Raw genomic sequence first — 20,834 nt, 5'->3', positions numbered from 1 at the left:
GTTCCTTTCTTTTTTCTCTGATCTCTTTAGGAAACAGACCTAGTAGTGATATTGCTGGATCAAAGGGTGTATGCAGTTTTATAACTTTTTGGGTATAATTCCAGATTCTCTCCAAACATCCCCTTTCCATTGTCTTTCAAATGTAAGCACTTTCAGGGCAGAGTGTAGCTTTGTATCTTGCTTTTTTGTATTTTTTCCCCATTATTCAACAATCTCATTTTCAGTTCAAGAGTCTATAAACTTTGAGCTAAGAATGCTTTTTACATTTTTAAACAAAATTTTATTTTCATTGGTCCAAACTACACTTTGCCAATAACCTGGAATAGTGAAGAAAGAGTTGGCCTCAGGAAAAAAGACCTGGATTAAATCCCAACCTCTTGACACATCCTGACTTGTGACCCTGGGCAAGTCACTAAAGTCTCACTTCTGAGCAATTCAGTATACCTATAAATGGCAGAGAAAATGCCAGCGTACATTTGTAAGGAGTGTTTTCTATACCAGTGAAATTACAGGTCCATGCTCTGTCCTTCCAATATTCATTAGGTAGCTTTCATGAGTTGCTGGAAAATCCCGTCTCATGGTGAAGAACAATTTGGTGATGAGTCCTCTCTAAAGTTCACTAGTTTAATCATCAGACCTGAGCCTATATCTGACATCTACAGACAAACAGGTCCTAGAGGCAGGACCTGCCACCATCCATTGGCAAAGCCTTGAAGAACTCAGGATCATTGCCATGTCATAATGAAGCATCAGGGTAGGACTAAAGGAAAGAAGAAACTGGAGATGTGAGTATAGATACATGTAAAATTTTGACTTTTGATTCAGAAAATTAGCTGTGTAAGTTCATGACAGAGAAAATGTGTCTAAGCAAGAGTTCAAGTTACCTGGGTATTTTAGTTAACTGAAAGCTCAATGTGAGGCTAACAGATCCTAATGCAATGAAAATCGTAACCCCTCCCCCCAAAAAAGATGTGTCTTTATTTAAGCATCACCTTTGTACCTGCAACAGTACTAAGCATTTTACAAATATCATTTCATTTGATCTTTAAAACAATTCTGGTAGATAAATACTATAATTGACCTCATTTAACAACAGAGGTGGACTGAAGTTAAATACTTGCCCAGGGTCCCCTAACTAGGATTTGAACTCAGATCATCCTAACCCAGACCCAGTGCTCAATCCATTGTGCCGCCTTGCTTCTATTTTTTTTTAATGATAAGAAAGGTGAGGTCAAGTGGAGAATTAGAAAAAGTAACTTGTTGAATAATGTCTGAGCTAAAGATTAAAATAAAAATAATAATTATTAAAAGGTAATTTCAGTAAAAATCTCAAGTTCAATATAAATAAACATCATTCCCTTTATTTCTCTCCCAAATTCATCTGAGATGTGAGGGTGGACTACTTCAAGATTCAGAAGAGAAGAACACAAGGAAAAAAGGATATGGTCTTAGATGAAGGAATAGATAGCATATACTCCTAATCCATGAGTAAGATTATTAATATAGACAAAGAGTCAGGATATTCCCACTTCTTTCTTAATCTTGGAATAGCCTTTCGTAATAGTCATGACCCAAATGACTGGTTTTCACAAAACAGTCTTTTTATGAGGAGGCAGTGTTGCATGGGTTTGAGTCTGCAGGAAGGGAAACAAAATTGGAGAATTGGGAAAATAGGTATACGGTCTGACTGGTGGGAATAGAAGGCCAAGATCCTGCCAGTTACCATCTCTTGGATGTTTCGGGATGACTTGGAGGAATAGATTGTATCAGGTGATACTAAGTTGCCCAATACTTGAAGCTGGTATTTGGAGGCTTAATGAACATTGTTTTTCTGCCAAGGAATAGGTTGGCCCAGATAATATCTGGGTCTCAACTCACAAGATTGTGTCAGTAATGTTTCTGATATTAATCTACATTCTTGTTGCTACCACTGAATGAGTGTCCCATTTTCTCTGCAGTAGTCAGACCAGAGCATTATAAATGCCATAATTCTAGTCACTAGGAATATGACAACAAAAGTGAAATTTTATGTGATCAAGGAGATTTACATTCTATAAGAGGAAAATATCAGTAAGGAAAGAGAGAAAGAAATACAAGGCATCCTGGAGGAAGATCAGTAAACACAGAAGGAACCAAAAAAATCCACGTATAAAAGTTGGAACTTGGCACTAAACCTCAAAGCAAACCAAGGCTTCTAAGAGGTGGAAGAAGGGAAGGAGAACAGATAGCCATTGCAAAGTCACCGAAATAGGAAATGGTTAGCGTGTATGAGGAACAGCAAGACAATCATTTTGGTTGAATTTTAGAGTGCAAGGAAAAGATTAATTAGGTAATAAAGCTGGAAAAGGAGAACCAAATTGTGAAGAGCTTTAAATGTGAAGAGCTACTAGGAAGTACTGGAGATTATTGAACAGAATGATCATGGTCTTTATCACTTTAGCATCTCTTTGGAGGATGGACGTGTTGTATAAAGATACTTGAGGTACAGAGAACAACAATGAGGTTCACAGTGGTCCAAGTAAGAGGTGGTGGAAGGACCTGAACTAAAGACTAGTTCTTACTAGTTGTTAAGAACTAGTGACTTCTAAGTAAGAAGAAGAGGGAAGATGGTAAAAGTATAAAAATACAACTGACAATAATCCATTACAAACAAATGGATTTGTAGGATGAGTGAAAATTATCTTGATGGTAACACTACAGTTGTCAAAATGGGTAATTGGCAAGGTGGTGCTATATTCATTGTTAAGTTTGGAAGAAAGGTAAGTAACTTTTGTCCATGTTGAGCTTGACATACCTACAGAATATCCAATTTACCATGTTTAACAGCTCAGGATATATAGATCTAAGAGTCATCTGAGTAGAGATGATAATTAAACCCTTGGGTCTGATGAAATCACCAACTGAACTGGTATATAGAAAAAAGAGAGGAGAATCTAGGACAAAGCCCTTTAGCTTATGGCTTTCAAGAGTGTGATATGGGGGGCAGCTAGGTGGCACAGTGGATGGAGCACCGGCCCTGGAGTCAAGAGTACCCGAGTTCAAATCCGGCCTCAGATACTTAATAATTACCTAGCTGGGTGGCCTTGGGCAAGCCACTTAACCCCATTGCCTTGCAAAAAAACTTTTTTTAAAAAAGTGTGTTATACATGATAAGCCAGCAAAGGAGATTGAGAAGAAACAATCAGACAGAACAACTAAGAAAAGAGCATTCAGGAAGAGAGGGTGCTCTATTGCATTTAGGGTTGTTGGGAACCTGAGAAGAATGAGGATTAATAAAAGTCCATTAGATTTGATTATTGAGAGATCATAAGTGACTTTAGAGTTTGCAATTCCAATTGAATAATGAGGTTGGACACCACACTGCAAAGGCTCTTTTCCAAACCTTAAAAAACCAAATATACCTGGACTGAGACACTTAATAATTACCTAGCTGTGTGGCCTTGGGCAAGCCACTTAACCCCATTTGCCTTGCAAAAAAAATAAAAAATAAAATGAGACTTTTCACATACAGAATAAAACAGGATTGTATATGAAAATGCAAATCTATTACATACAACTTGCTTTTCTTTTTACATAGGTAATAAATTCTGTGTCTTATTTGTATTTCTATGCTTGCCTTGTATTTCATTTTGATTTTCCTTCTGTTCTTTTGTCCATTTTAAAACAAAGATTCATTGACCTTCTGTTCTTTCTTTTTTCTTTTTTTTTTTTTTTGACAACTGTATTTTACTCCCAACTCCTCCAGTTCCTCACATTGCCAGGAGGAGGCGGGGGGAACATATCCCTTGCAACATACAGAGTCCCCCAGATATCTTTTTGTGGTTTTAAGCTAAAAGCTTTAATATACACAAAAATGTTTACAGCAACACTTCTTTTTTTTTTTTTTAGTTTATTTTCATTTCTTTGCAAGACAATGGGGTTAAGTGGCTTGCCCAAGGCCATACAGCTAGGTAGTTATTAAGTGTCTGGGGCTGGATTGAACTCCTGACTCCAGGGCCAGTGCTCTGTCCACTGCATCACCTAGCTGCCCCTACGCTTTTTTTAAATTTTATTCATTTAAGGCAATGAGGTTAAGTGACTTGCCCAAGATCACACAGCTAGTTAATTATTAAGTGTCTGAGGTGGGATTTAAACTCAGGTCCTCCTGACTCCTGGACTGGTGCTCTGTCCACTGTTCCACCTAGCTGCCACTTAGCTGGCAACACTTTTTATGGTAGCAAAGAACTGAAAAAGCAATCAATAAATTTTTACTGATTGAAATAAAGTTACTATCTGTGGAGATGGATAAACATTTTGGTACTGTGAATGAAATGGCATATTTTACTGTAAGAAGCAATGATCATAATTCAGAGAAACATGCAAAGACTTACATTAACTGATAATGAAGTAAGCAGAGGTAAGAAAATAATATGTACAAATGACCACAACGAGGTAAATAAAACAATTACCACAAAAAAAATGGAAATTGAATGATATGGAATTATGAAGAAATTTCAATCCAGAGAAGAGATATGAAACTCCTTTATAGAGATAAGAATTCACTGTAGTGAAGCTTGGTATGTAATGTTAGATTTTTCAATGTATTGATTGATTACTTTTACTGAATTTTTTTTCTCTTTTTCCACTTTAAAAAAATTCTGTTATGAGATTACTCTCTGGGAGGGGAAAGGGAAGCAGTCATTGAGAAATCTAAATAATATAAAAAACAAAATATATCAGTAAAAATCTATTATTTAAAAACAGTCAAGCAAAGTAAATTCTTACATTGGCTATGTCCAAAATTGTATTTTGTGTCCATCAATCTGTCAAGAGGTAGGTAGCATGCTTCATCATCAGTCTGATGGACTTATAGTTGGTCATTGCATTGATCAGAATTTTTTTAAGTCTTTCAAGGTTGTTTTTCTCTGTAGTGTTGTTACTACTGCATAAATCTTAGTTCTGCCCACGTCACTGTGCAATAATTCATACAATTCTTTTCCCATATAATACTTTTACATTTGTCATTTCTTATGATATAATAATTATAATAATAATCTATTATATGTATGTGTTCTAATTTATTCAATTATTTCCTATTTCATATACCTACTTATTTACTGTAACAAATAGAACTGCTTTTTGGTAGAGCATATGCTTCCCAGACATCTCCATTCCACTCAGTCCATTATCTCCACCTCTTTTTCACCAGGATTTCTTAACATTTTTGGCAATATGATTAAGCCTTTCTCAGAATATTTTTAAGTGAATAAGATAAAATACACTACATTGAAAAAGAAAACCAATTCTATTAAAACATGAATGTTCTTATAAATGAACCCCCCCCCCCCCCAGAAATCTGTGGACCCCAGATTAAGAATCACTGCTGTAAACTCTTCCTACCTTTCGATCTAATTTCCACTTATGGACCAGGTTATGAGCATAAAAATGTTGTTTATTCAATTGCTTTGTCCATTCATTTTTGTCAAACTTTTTCTTTGGGAGAAAAAGTTCTGAGGAAGGGGAAAGTGCCAGGAAATGAATGATTTTCTGAGAATGTAGATCTGTGTCACCTCGATCCTCTTATTCATAAATCACAGTGATTATTACCTCAGAATCAAATAAAGTCCTCTATTTGACATTTAAGCTACTTTACAACCTGGCAGTTGCTATCTTTCCAGTCTTGTCATATTTTATTACTTGTTGTTTATTACACACTACACTCCCTTTCCTACCTATATGTCTTAGCACTATCTAACCCACTGTTGTGGAATATTCTCCCTCCTCTCCTCCTCTTAGTTTCCCTTGCTTTGCTCGAGACTCAATTCATATGTAACCTTCGACCCGCAGACCTTTCTAGCCCTCCTGGCCAGTGTAGCTTTCCCCCAAGGATACTTTACTTCTCATCTCTTTGCACTGTATATGCATCATCTTTGTTTTCATGTCATCTCCTTCAAAGTAGTAAGCTCCTGGAGAACAAGGACGATTTTTGTAGTTTTTAACCTTTCTTTATCAGAGTGCCTGCCACATAAAATTTTTTTGATATGTCAATTATACATGAATAAGCTGACAAAGTTAAAGAAGAGGACCTTGGGGACCAAATAGAAAAATAAGATAAAACTTGAGACACTTCCTTACCAGAGCCATCCTTTCCCTTACTGTGATACTGGTGACCCCCAAATTCAGAGTTCATGATTTAGAAAAGGTCAAAATGGAGCTCTCAACTTGATTTCCTTAACATTTTCTCTGATTCACCTACAGACTAAGTGATTGAAATAGGCAGTTCATTCCCATTAGCTCATATAGTGGGATGTCTCCTAAAAAGATATCTATGATAGCTGACATTCATTAACATATTACTAGCATATGATAATAACAGAACTTGATCTTATTCAAAAAGAATAATTAGTTGTGGCACAGCATTGTATATGAGTACATTGATTGACTGATTTGTATAAAAATTCCACAAAGCTAAGGGCATACTCTTATGGACATACTATTTGAATGAAGATCAAAGAAATGAAAAGGGAAGTGATGTCATGGTGAGCGTACTCTATAAACAGCCAAAGCATCTGGAGGACACCTCAGAATGCTTTCTCCCAAGCTACACACAGCCATGATGGAGAATTTGCACCAGGAAAAGATGTTCCACCAGGAAAACGTTCCACCACCCCCCTCCAACTTAACTCTACTTAATGTATTTTGTATGTGTATGTATGTTATGTATGTATGTATTGTGTATATATATAAAATATATATGCAGTTAGAAATATATATGTATATATTTTTGTATTTTGTTTTCTCCTAGTATAATTTAAGTATCTTGAAATCAGGTATTTAGTTTTTTTTCTCTCTATCCCTAGTGCAAGCACAGTTTATTGCATATATTAAGCATTTAATATAATGGCTAATGATTGAATCACCTACTAATTTCATCAGTTCCTGAACTCTAGATCCATGTTGTCAATTATTTAAGCATGGTGTTATCCTCTTCCTTCACCCAGTAAGTCCCTCCTTCCAAACTTTCCAATATCTATTTGAAGGTAATATAACATCTTCCCAGGATCCCAGCTTTGATATACCTCAGAGTCATCCCTAACTCTACCTTTTTCCTCACCCTTCATAGTCATTTATTGGTCAAGTCCTATCAATTCTATTTTTGTATTATTGCTGTTCTCTTCCAGAACAGGGCCACTACCTTTATTCAGGCTTTAATTGCCTCTCACTATATTGTTTTAATTGTTTCTTTGTTTCTGGTCTTTTCTAGTTATATATAGTCCATCCTCTCTTAGGTAGCTGTCAAAATAATCTTTTGAAACTACAGATATGGTCACATCACCTTTTGTCTCTAGTAGAGAATATACTCCTCAGTTTGGCATTTAAGAGTCTACAATCTAGTGATATCTTGGCTTTCCAGCTTTATTTTATAATATTCCTATCATAAACTACACATTTTAGCCAAAGTGAACTACTAGCAATTTTTTTAACTCATAATTCCATCTTTTGCCTTTGAAAATTTATTCAGGTGATTTCCCATGCCTGGATTTAACACTTTCCTTCAATTTATTTCTTTTAATCTTTATCTTCAAAGTTCAATTTAGGTGTCACTTCCTCCAGTAAACTTTAATTATTACTACTATATCCCTTCTCATATTTCCTTATATTTATTTGTGTACATAAGAACCTTAGGGTAATCATACTATCTCAAAATTTTCACAAAATCAAAAAGAAATACCACATATAGTCTAATGGCTGTTATTCCAAAATCTAGGATACATAGAGTTGGTGCATAAAAAACTATTCCTGAAGCTATAGTTATATCTTTGTATATGAAATAAAGCATATATTATTTTATTATTGGAATTAATCGGACCAATTGTTCCACCAAGTAAGAAACTGATCATATGTTAGCTAAAGAGTTGTCAATTTTTTGCTCCTTTCCATATCTGGGCCATGGGAAATTTCCTACATTGAATCAAATGAAGCCACAGAAAGGCTCTATTTCCGTTTTTCCCTTTGGTCATTTTCTTTAAGTTACAGCTTTTTAATCATATTCATTCCAGAAATCAAAAGAGCTTGTTTTCCTAGAAACTGCCTGCTCAATTGTGAAAATAATAAAACTAGATAACATCATTTATAGATGGAATTATAATGTTGACTTTTTTTAACTTTAAACTTTTATCCTTCATCAGTGAAAATATTATTGATAAACATTTTGCTCTAGTCTTTGGGCCATTTCTGTATCAATAGTCAATGGTACACTTTAGCATGTCTGAATGGTACACTTTCACACCTGGAGAAACCAGTTCTGGGGCTAGCTCAGAGAAGAAATGGTAACAGTCATGACCTAGAATAGTTATCATGTGAGCAGAAGGAAGGGGCCTGAAATAAGGGGCTGTTGGGATAGTAAAACTGGACAACTGTTTTGATGGTGATGATGGTTGAGAGGAATGCTTAAGAATGGTGTCATGGAAGATTGAGGCTATGGATTTTAATAATGATTGTAAGAATGGTGGTACCCTCAATATAAATAAGAAAGTTTAGAGGAGAGGTAGATGTAGAGAGAAAGAAAAGTTCCATTTTGGTACATGAAGGTTGAGATGCCTACAGGATATTCAGGTAGGGATTCGAGCAGACTTGGTGATCTGGGACTAGAGCTGGAGAGAAATTATACTACCTAGAACCCAAGGGGTAAGGAGAAGGGAATAAATATAAAGAAGTAACTATTACATGCCAGGCACTGTCCTAAAATTTTTATTAATATCTTATTTAATCTTCCCAACAACCCTGTGAGATAGCATTTTACAGTTGAGGAAACTGAATCAAACAGGATAAGTGACTTGTCACACAGCTAGTAAGCATGTGAGTCCAGATTTGAACTCAGGTATTCCTGTCTCCAGACCCTAGACTTGATCCACCTACTTAACTGTCCCAGGAGCAATAAATGGGAGTTAAAGAGTATAACTTGAGGTTTTTGATATAATAAAAATGTCTTAATTCTAAAAGAGGAGTGTGCTCCTTTCCTTCCCATCCCACAAATCTTCCCAGTAGTTGTTCCAAGTCTTCCATAAGGGATATTTGTTCAGGTACATCCCCTTGAAGTGTCCTTACAGCCAAGACTGAATGTTAAAAAGTTCTGACTCTCGAGGAATGAATAACCTGAGTGTATAAAAGTGCTGGTAGGTCTCACAAGATGGAAAGGGTAAATATTGATGATAAACTGTAACCTTGGAAGAAATAACTCACCAAGATGAGATCACAGATCCATTCAAGTATTTCTCCATTTTAAAAGACTTTTTAAAGACAGAAAATTGCCTTTATCTGCTTTTTAACAAACACCAGATCTCATAATGTTTTTTATTGAGAAATTTAATTTTGAATAGATTCACTGAAAGATCTGATAAGTCACTTTACATGTCCACACTTCATTGTAACATTAATCATGTTCTTGGAATAAATTTTTTCCTGTCTACTTTTAATCTTTTTTTGTTGCTGTTCTATTGACATCATTAAAAGTTTAAATTTTGTATTTTATTAACAATATCAGCTACAAAGAGTACAAACAGACATGAAAAATAAAATCCCCAAGTAAAATTTGATCTATTTACATGTTAATAAAGGGAAAATTAGAACTTTACCAAAAAAAAGACATCTATGCCCTTTTTCTAATTTTTTTTTATATCTTGGATTTGTTGCTCTGTTTTTATATATTCCTAGACAATATACAATTTTCTGAATGTTTTCTTCACTCTGTACCACTTTGTGTTTCCCTATTTTTTTGTATTCTCTATATTTGTCATTTTCTATTTTAATTATTGACATGCAGTTAGGAGTGGCTAAGTAGTACAGTGGATAGATTGTTGGACCTGGAGTCAGAAAGACTCATCTTCCTGAGTTCAAATCCAACCTGAGACATTGACTAGCTGTGTGACCCTGAACAAGTCTATTTCCTCATCAATAAAATGAACTAGAGAAGAAAATGGAAAACCATTCCAGTATCTTTATCAAGAAAAATCTCAAATGGAGTCATGAAGAGACTGCCATGACTGGAACAAATGAACAACAATGAGCCATAAGTACATACATCGATATACCAGTTTTTATAAATGTGTCACAATTCTGGGTCATGAAGATTACATTCAGTTTTTCATTATTACAGAGAAAATCTCTAAATATTTTTGCATGGGCATTGGATCTTTGTGTCAAAGAGTATGATTAGATTTGAAACTTGTACTCCTAAGCTACTTTTAACAATATTACACTAATTTATAGTTCTATCAACCATTTTTGCTTGTTTCTTTAACTTAAACAATTTTTTATTTTATTACTTGTGAATTAATAAGGTTTATCTCAAGTTTCTTTAATTTGTAATTCTTTGAATTTTAGGCAGTTTAAATAATTTTTCAAGTAATCTTTGAACAATATCTGATATCCATGGGCATTTTCCCACTAGGAAATATAAATTTTTTCTATTTCCTATAATATCTATGTCATATTTTTATCAAGTGTATTTGCCACAAACCTTTTTTTAAACAATTTTTTTTATCTTGGCTACCATGGACTTTGTGCAGCCAAAAAAAAATAGTTTGTGTTTCTTTATAATCAAATCCATACAATCTTTGAAGCCTTTCGTCACAGATAATGGGCCAGGCTCAGAGACATGAAGACTTAAATTCAAGTCCTGCCCCTGACACTGACTAGATTTTCGATCAGAGAAGTCTCTCAGTGCCTAGATATTAAGATTTTTTTTCTAAGTTAAAAAAAATTCTCCCTCTGAAGATAGACATCAGCTGCTTGGATAGTTTTCATGCAACATGAATAAATCACAGGTCTGGACCCAAAACTAAATAAAATATTTGCCTTCCAATAATTCCATGTGTTTAATGAAAAATTCTCTGTACAATTGAAGAATATGTTAATATTTCTTTGAATTTAAAAATATTATTCTTTTAAGTGAGTTGAGAATATAAATTCATTTTGAGGGGATGGGAAACAAAGTTACACAGTTTCACCAATAGTTTTATTTAATAATCATTCCTTTTCTCAATGTTTTGTACTCTTGGTTGTATCAAATACTAATTTCTTGTGTACATTTGCTTCTATTTCTGAATTTTCTACTGTGCGCCATTGGGCTATTTTTAATCTAGCACTGGATAGTTATGATAATTACTACTTTTTAGCATAGTTTGAAATCTGACTGGATAATTCTCATGTGAACATACATTGTCTTTTCAACAATCAAACTTATTTCTTAAGTATTCATTACCTACAAAGTACTATGCTTAAGGTAGGAGAGGAGGAGACAAAGGCCAAACTAAAGCCATCATTTTATAAAGCTACTGAGTCTCAGAAAGCTAAGAGACCTTTCTTTCTAGCATCATCTCTAGTCAAAAATGTCAGAGGTGAGAGCTGAACTCAGAACCGTAGATTCTAGAGCTAGTTACTTTTCAATTGTTAAAAGTGTCCACTGATGAGATCGTTGTTTATCTAGAAAATTGAAGAAATTCACCCCCCAAATTGAGAAAATGTCTCTAGTTGGATAGAAAGGCCTCTTTTTAAAAGTGAGAATTAGGTTTTAATTCATTATAAAATTCATTATAAAATAAGAAAATGCCCTCTACCAGTATAATAAGGTTCCCTGGATATACTAAGTTATTAAGACTTTGCCCAGGTTCCAGAAGCAGGAGTTAAACCCAATCCATTACATCATAAGGTCTTTCCATATATATATACATATGTGTGTGTGTGTGTGTGTGTGTGTGTGTGTGTGTATACATCATAAGGACTAAAGCATACAAAAGAAAAATCACCTTCATTTTTTATGAAACAAAATACAGGATTTGGTAGAAAGGTATGCTATTTATAAATTGAGAAAGTATATCAAATATTTGAGGACTATACTAAGAAACACTAAAAAGTCTATGAAAACATTAAAGTGATTGACAAATAAAAAGGAAAAATGAAAATCTGAATATTCCATTAGTCGAACTAGGATGAACCAACAAAGCACAAATCTTTGTTTTTTTCCTAATTAATGGATTATAATATGCCTTTAAAAATATTTTATTTATACCTTTTTTCTTTGCATCACAGCCACTTCAGTCCTCTTTTCTTCCATTTTGAACTCTCTTATAAGAAAAACAAAAACATCTTAGACCATGACCAGAGATGACAATCCATTTAATCCTTTATCCTAGTAGTCCCTTCCCTCTATGTCCTACCATAGGCAATATGTTTCATTTTCTGCTCTCTAGGATTTTCAGAATAGCAGAGGTAGGATTTGAACTTAGTTCAAATCTCATGGTCTTTCCTCTGTAACACTCTCTTGATTAGATTTTATAGATGAGGAAAATAAAATCTTTTCAGATGAAGTAACTTTCTCTTATCTCATGGGATTCAGTTGTATATCCACCATACTATGGAAATAACTCTGGATAAAACTTTGAATAAAACTTGGGAGGTTTTTGTGTTCTTTGTATTTAAAAAAAAAATCCTAGAATTTTATCTTAGGAGAAGTATCTCATGATGATTAGGAGAGATACTATAGTTAAATTGAATAATTTCTTAGATAAAATACTTCTTGTTGAATTTTGTAAGGTTTTTTTTTTCACCTAAGCAGCAATTCGGCAAAAGTTGGATTCCCTGCCCTGATATCATCAACAGATATTGATCCATCATTACTCCACTTTCTATTTTGTCCATTTTTTTTTCAGTCTGATGGGAAAGAGGTAGAATTTCAAAGTTGCTTAAATTTAATTTTTCTGATTATTAATAGGTTAGAACACTTTTACATATGACTATTGAAAGGTTTGGATCTTGTTTTCAAAATTCTACTTGTTCATATTCTTCGGTTATTTATCAATTAGAAATGGTTGTTCTTATAAATTTGAAATTTGAATCAGTTTCTTGTACATCTTGGAAATAAGACTTTTATCAGAGAAACTTACTACAAGGATTTCTTTTTCCAGTTACCTTTCTTTAATTTTAGCTATGTTGACTTTGTGCAAACAAAAAACTTTAACTTTATTTAATAAAATTGTCTCTTTCATCTTTATGAGCCTTTCAGTCTTTTAATGAATTCCTCATTTTTTCACAGATCTGAAAAGTATTTTGTTATTTATACCTCCATTTGTTTATGATGTCACCCTTTATATTCAAGTCCTGAATATGTTTATATACAATATGAGATGTTGGTCTGTATACCTTGTTTCTCCCATACTGTTTTTCTGTTTTTCAGTTTTTGTCAGAAAGTGAGTTCTTAGCTTTAGTAGCTGGAATGTTTATCAAATAATAGTCTGCTATGCTCATTTGCTTGTGAATGTTGTATACCTAAATCTATTCAGCTAATTGATTAATCAATACCCTCATTACTATTTTGTAGTTAAACTGAGACTGTGTACTACTAGACAGTTATTAAGATATTTATTTAGTATTCAAATACATTTGTGAATGTTTCTGTATTTATAAAATTTGTACTGAAAAAAGTTTCTTCAGTTTCTTTTAAATTGGCTATGTTTTCTCTGTTCCTCTAATTTTTCTTGATGATTAATCAAAAAAAGATAACTGTTCCCTTTCCCTGGCAATTCTTTCAACAACTTGCTTTTTGTTTTATGTTTCTATGAACAGTTTCTTAATTGTACAAATAAAATGAGATATTTTTCAATTAAAAAATGAATTTCATTCATTTTTTCCTAGTTCTATAAATTAATCCTTTGATAAGAAATTCATATTTTATTAACTGGCATCAGAGGTGTTGAATCTCCCTATCTGTAGTGCAGCTAGAAGTTTAAAGTCAGAAATTGATTAGGAACAATACAAGTATTTTAGAATAAAGAGTGTGAAGTAGAGAAATTGATCCAAAAATTAATGGCACCCTGTAGTGATTAGAAAATAATTTCATATATTTATATATATATATAATATATATATATATATATGTAGGTAGAATATAGTACAAGAAAAAATGATGAGACTCAAGATTCAAGAAAAATCAAATTGCTTAGAGCCAAAGCAATCTAACAGTATAAAAAAAAGGTTCAAATATTATTTAAATATAATGTTTCAGTTAAAATAGAATCATTTCGGAGTAAAGGGAACCACAGAAATACAGTTTTGTCCACCTATACTTAAGAACTCCTATTGCATAAAAATCTGCTTAAAAACATCAAGTTGGGGTAGCTACATGGCGCAATGGATAGAGCACTGGTCCATGGAGTCAGGAGTACCTGAGTTCAAATGTGGCCTCAGACTCTTAATAATTACCTAGATATGTGACTTTGGGCAAACTACTTAACCCCATTGCTTTGCAAAAAAAAAAAAAAAAAAAATCAAGTGAAGGAAAACTCATCACCACCTGTGGCAACCTATTTCATTCTTGTAAGGTTCTACTTGGCAGCCAGGTGAGGTGGGTGGCTTGAGTACTGGCCTTGGAATCAGGAAGACCTGATTCATATCTTGCCCCAGCTTACTAGCTGTGTGACCTTCATCTCTAAAATAGGGATATTATTGGTGCTAACTTCACTGAACTGTTGTAAAGAGAGCATATGTAAAATACCTTATTATTATTAAGAAATTTTTCCTTAAACTTGCATGAACTGTTGCTGAGTGAGAGGAACAGAACCAGAAGAACATTGTATACCCTAACAGCAACATGGGGGTGATGAGTCACTTTAATGGACGTGCTTATTCCACCAGTGTAATAATCAGGGACAATTTTAGGGTATCTGCAATGGGTACCATGTGTATCCAGAGAAAGAATTGTGAAGTTTAAACAAAGACCAAAGATTATTACCTTTAATTTAAAAAAAAAAAGTTGTCTTATGTACTACATAATTTTGCTATCTCTGATATTTTATTTCTTCCTCAAGGATATTTTTTTTCTCTCAACACATTCAATTGTGATCAATGCATAGCATAGAAACAATGTAAAGATTATATAAAACATGAAAATAGTGTAAGGATTGCCTTCTGGGGGAGGGGCAGGGGAGGGAAGGAAGGATAGGGGAAATATTGTAAAATTCCAAACTCTATAAAAAAAATGATAGGGGAGCAGCTAGTTGGCACTGGCCCTGAAGTCAAGAGGACCTGAGTTCAAACCTGGCTTCAGACACTTAAGAATTGTCTATGTAACCTTGGGCAAATCATTTAAACCCCACTACCTCGAATAAATAAAAAAAAAATTTTAAATGATAGAAAGTTTTTCCTTCCTTACTTTCTGACTCTTGTCAATCTTTTTTTTCCTTATTCTTCATTTTGTCTTCTGTGACCAAACAAAACAAATCTAACCCCCAAGATAATAACCTTTTTAGATACATGAAGTTAACTTTGACGTCCCTCTAAAGTCTTCTCTTTTCTAGAGTAAGTAAACTTGAGCAAGTCCTTCAGCCAGTTCAAAGCTATAAGGCATAAAGATCATTGTCTTCAATTAAAACATAGTTACATGTTTTAAATTCAGAGCACCTAAATTGAATTGACTGTGGATGACCCCTTCTTAATTTGAAAAAAAGAAAAAAATTTTCTTTTCCAGAGTAAAACCATGTTTATTCATTTTTATATATGATCTGTTTAATAGTTTTTTAAGATTTTGTTCATTAAATCATGTCATGTCATTTCTGCTCATAAATGACTTTAAAATTACATCCATACACTATTGTTCTATTAGAAACCAGGAGGGATGGGAATTCAGGGAAGCTTGGAAAGATTTGGATGAACTGATGCAGAGCAAGATGAGCAGAACCAGAAAAACATTGTACACCATTAACAGCAACATGGGGGTGATGATCAACTTTGATGGAGTTGCTCATTCCATTAGTGCAACAATCAGGGACAATTTGGGGCTATCTTTGATGGAGAATACCATCTGTATCCAGAGGAAGAATTGTGGAATTTGAACAAAGATCAAAGACTACTATTTTCAATTTAGGGGGAAAAAATTATCTTATTATGTAATTTTTCTATCTCTTATACTTTATTTTTCTTCCTTAAGGATATGGTTTCTCTCTCATCACATTCAACTTAGGTCAATGTATACCATGGAAACAATGTAAAGACTAATAGACTGCCTCCTCTGGGGATGGGGGGGAGGGAAGCAAGAATAGGGGAAAAATTGTAAAACTCAAAATAAATAAAACCTCCCTTAAAAAATTATATTTATACAGTGATACATTTTTAAAGCACAATTGAAAGACGTAAAGCCTGTTTGTAATCAAAAGGAGTCATACTAATGATCTTTCAGCCTTTGCTATCACATAAGGAAGAACAGTTTGAAAACTGAAAGACATATTGAGAATTAGATTTTTCACTTTATTTTTGTCTTTTTAGAGTCACATTAAAGAGATCAAGGTGTAAAGTTTTCACCATGGTTCAAATAAATAACTGGGCTGTGTTTTTTAACAGATCAGCTTTTTTGAATTCTACAAATTATGGAAGAAGCTCAGAAAACATCTGAAAGAATTCTCTTAGAACCCTACAAGTACTTACTTCAATTACCAGGTAACTTCTATTACATTACATAGTAAAGTTTTCTTCTGAATTTCCTTCTGTTTTTCTCTGTGCATTTATTTTATTTTATTTATTTAAGGCAATAGGGTTAAATGACTTGCCCAGGTCACACAGCTAGGCAATTATTAAGTTCTGAGGTCACATTTGAACTCAGAGTCTCCTAGGGTTGGTTGGTGCTCTATCCACTGGGCCACTTAGCTGCCTACCTCTGCATTTTTTAAATATTTCAATGCCTTTCTTTTGTTTTTACATTATTATTATCAACCATACTCCTATTTAACTCTTTTGCTTTTCCTCATCCCCAATTAAAAACCAAGAAAAGGCAAAAAGAAAAGCACTTCTAACAAGTAAGTTGAGTCAAACAAAAGGATTTGGAAAATAGTAACCTAGAAGAGATCACAAGAAAGATCACCATGTTGATTGATGTTTTGTCTTTCATTCTCAAAGATCATGAAATCAGTGAAATGATGCTATGACTTGCAGGGAAATTGGATATGAGTGAGGTGATACTATGCAGTCACCAGTCTTAATTTCTCCTCCAGAGCCATCTGGATCCAGTGGCCAGATAGGGATTTATTGTATAATCAAAAGGACAAGCTCTAACAAGACTTGTGGAAGTTTCTAAGTGATCTCACTAAGAGGACCACTACATTCTCAAAAACTTAAGTAAAGGAGAAGAGGATGGTAGATTTTAGTAAAATACTTAATTTTTTAAAAAGTAGTCCAGATTCCCAGAAAAGGAATAATTGAGTTACTTAAAACTGGACTTTGAAGAACCATGATTTAGAGTTTATACATCATATCTAAGCAAACGGGGATCCACTAGAATCTTTTGAAGATTATTATTCATGCAGTGGTGTGAAAGATGAAATGGAAAGGGGAAAGATGAGGCAGGAAGTCTAACAATATTATTTATATATTAAATTCATACACTTTGCAGAGTACATTTATATAACCTTTTACAATATAGTAGGCAAGAAATGATGAGGTTCTATAATAATTCAATTACAGTGGAGTAGAAAGGATTAAATGAATGAGAGAAGGATTATAGAGATGCAATTGATGAAATGCATACAGAACTTCCTACAAAACAGACCATTTGTGAGTAGAAACTTTGAAGATTTAAGAACTGTTGAAGAACCATGAGCAGTGTTTAGTTTTAAACTTTTCCCATTGCCTTCCACATTTCTCATTATATTACCTACTCTCATTAAGATGTCAGAATTAAAAACAAGGTTTTGCTAAGGAGAATATGAGAAGCAGGGGGACAAAGGCTCAGAACAAAGAATAAGTACAAATTTTTGAAAAAAATGATTTTAATAGAAATTAGGCACCAATAACTTTTGGAAGGTAAAGATAAAATATAAAGATAAACAAAAGTGAAAATAAAATTTTGAACACAATGTTTGAAAACTAAAGATTATAGGATTATGGGATCTTTTAAATGGGACTGATAAAGAATATACATATTTCTCAGTACTACATTGAAAGTTTATAAAAATTAACCATGTATTAAGATATAGCTATATTGCTAATAAATGTAAAAATAAAAAATATTAAACATATCTTTTAGAAACCTTAACACAATAAAAAGAGTAATCAGTTCATCAAACACAAACAAAAGATAAAGAACCAAGATTTAATAATGAAATCTTAAATAATAAGTGGATCAGAGAATTATAAAAACAGTAATGAAAGGAAATTATGTAAATTATTTAAAGGAAATTTTCTTGATGAAACAACATAGCAAAATTTATGTAATCAATTAAAGCAGTCCTCAAAGAAAAAAACTATTTTAAAAAATATACATTGACAAAGAATATGTGTTTTTAAAATTTTAGGAAGTCAACAAATAAAACCAAAAATAAGCACAAAAGAAGAGATATTGGAAATTAGAAGAGAAATAGATAAACTGAAAACCAAAAAGACTACAAAGAAAACATAGGTAACCCTTTGAAAATACTAACAAAAAATTTTCAGAGAGCAGGACATGTAATCAGAGTAATAAATAATCTAAGTAAATTCACAACAAAATCAGAAGAAATAAATTATCTAAAACAAATTCATAAATTCACCATTTTATGTTAAAACTAAGAAGATAAAAGAAACCGCAGAATCCCTTCAAAATTATAAAATACTCAAAGTAAAGAGTACTAAAACAATCTTAATTCAGATTCAGCAAAGGAAATAGAATTCACCATAATGAAACAACTAAAAAGGGGAGAAAGGGGGATATTTCTTGGTACCAGTGGATTCATAGAATTGCATAAATAATTTTTTGACCTGGAAACTCAGTATCTGAGGCCATATTTGAACTCAAGTCTTCCTTACTCCACAGCTGATGCTCCATCCACTGCTCTATCCAATTTTTAAAAAACCAACTAGGTGCCAAATTATACAAAGTATTCTCAAAAACAAAGAAACAATTACTAGACTATGTTTATGTTACAAACATAGCTCTAAAACCTGAACCAGAAACAATAAAGCACAGAGGAAGAATAAAATAGCATTATCATTAATGAATATTTGGTTTGGTTTGGTTTTTTTTTTTAGGTTTTTTAAGGCAAATGGGGTTAAGTGGCTTGCCCAAGGCCATACAGCTAGGTAATTATTAAGTGTCTGAGACCGGATTTGAACCCAGGTACTCCTGACTCCAGGGCAGGTGCTTTATCCACTGCGCCACCTGTAATTAAAATCCTGTCAAACCTATTGCAGCAGTTCATGTAAGAAATCATTTGTTATGGTCAACCTGGAATTTTACCGCAAATTCAGGAATGGCACAGTGTTAGAAAAACAAAGTAAAAAATATTTAAAATTGCATGATTTTCTAAAAAGTGTCATAAGAAATCTTTGTCAAAAGCACAACACTTATTTATTTTGGAAATTCTAAAGTATCTGCATAGTGGGATCTTTTTTTAATAATCATGAAATGTATTTTTCTCAAAACCAAAAGCAAGTATTATACGCAACATCAGAACCTTTTCCAATAATTGTAAAAGTAAAGCAAAAAATACCCATTTACCCCACAATTAATTGATACAGTTCTGGAAGCTTTAATTCAACAGAAAGTGTGAAGACTAGCAGAAGAGATAAAAATCTCTATTTCTTGATGGCATGCTAATTTACTTAGAAAAGTCTAGAAAGTCAGTAAAGATAATAATTGAGAGAATAGCTTCAGCAAAGTGCAGGCTATAAAATTAACAAATCCAAGAGCATTTCAATATAATAATAATAACAAAATTCATGTTGTAATAATAGAAAGGAAAATATTCCAGACAACTACAAAATGAATAGAATTTTTGGAGAATGAATTACCAAAGTACACAAAATCCATGTATAGATTTGGTTACAAGGTGTCACTTGTAGAAGTAAAAATAAACATAGCTGGAGGAATATTCAAATCTCATTCCTTAGTCACTACCAAAGTTAATTTACATTTATAATGCTATTTTAATCAAAACTATCTAAGAGATATTTTATAGAATTTGTTAACAACATCTTTTGAGGGGCAGCTAGGCGGTACAGTGGATAGAGCACCAGCCCTGGAGTCAGGAGTACCTGGGTTCAAATCCGGCCTCAGACACTTAATAATTACCTAGCTGTATGGCCTTGGGCAAGCCACTTAACCCCATTGCCTTGCAAAAATTAAAAAAAAAATAATCTTTTGAAGAAAAAAACATAATATCAAGGGAAATAATGAAAAAAGGTAAAGATGAAGGGAGAATAACAGACCTCAAATTATGTTTCAAAGAAATAGTCAACAAAAACATTCAGTATTGGTTAAAGAAATAGGCAGATAGATGGAACAAACTAGACAAGGGAGAATTAATGGAACTCAATAATCCAGTGTTCAGTAAACCAGAAAATAAATTATTTAGGCAAGAACTTCCTATTGCATAAAAACTGTTGGAAAACTATCTGTAGAAATGACACTTGATTAGAGCTCATACCATAAAATAAAGCAAATCATATACCTTTAACAGCTATGGGCCAGAGATACATTCTTAATTAAACAAGGGAGAGAGACCATTAGAAATTACAAACTATATCATTTTGATTACATGAACATGAAAAACTTCTGCACAAACAAAACTAAAGCACCTGGATAATTATGAAGGGAAGAAGTCTATACAACTTGTTGAGAATTAGTCGCTTTTGTCATGTTACCACTTTACTGGAAGATGGGAGGCCTGAATTTCCAGGTTGTTTTCTCTAAAGGGGAATTTGGAAGCCAGCTTCAACTGGCTTGTAAAAACCTGTTGTTTTATTTTCATTCTGAGCATTAACTTCTCAGATATCAGTAAACGCTACAAATCAGGGCATAATTTATTGTTTTGTTAATTGTCTAGCTTTAAGAA

The 20,834-nt window shown here is 33.1% G+C and overlaps 1 protein-coding gene across 3 annotated transcripts in view; it reads left to right on the top strand.

The window, feature by feature from the left end:
• GGPS1 (geranylgeranyl diphosphate synthase 1) overlaps positions 1–20,834 on the top strand; it is a 37,507-nt gene that overhangs the window by 4,999 nt on the left and 11,674 nt on the right. For 2 of the 3 annotated variants that reach the window (XM_074222979.1, XM_074222980.1), the window contains exon 2: positions 16,372–16,467. In XM_074222979.1, the coding sequence (XP_074079080.1) occupies positions 16,398–16,467 (70 nt within the window). In that variant the 5' untranslated portion in view covers positions 16,372–16,397. Of the gene's footprint in view, positions 1–16,371; positions 16,468–20,834 lie in introns of those variants that run through there. The other variant, XM_074222981.1, reaches the window with a different exon arrangement.

This window comes from Macrotis lagotis, chromosome 2 (genome assembly GCF_037893015.1).
Source record: "Macrotis lagotis isolate mMagLag1 chromosome 2, bilby.v1.9.chrom.fasta, whole genome shotgun sequence".
Classification (NCBI taxonomy): domain Eukaryota; kingdom Metazoa; phylum Chordata; class Mammalia; order Peramelemorphia; family Peramelidae; genus Macrotis; species Macrotis lagotis.
Note: the sequence above shows the minus strand (reverse complement) of the source record. Positions and strands in the feature narration are given on the sequence as shown.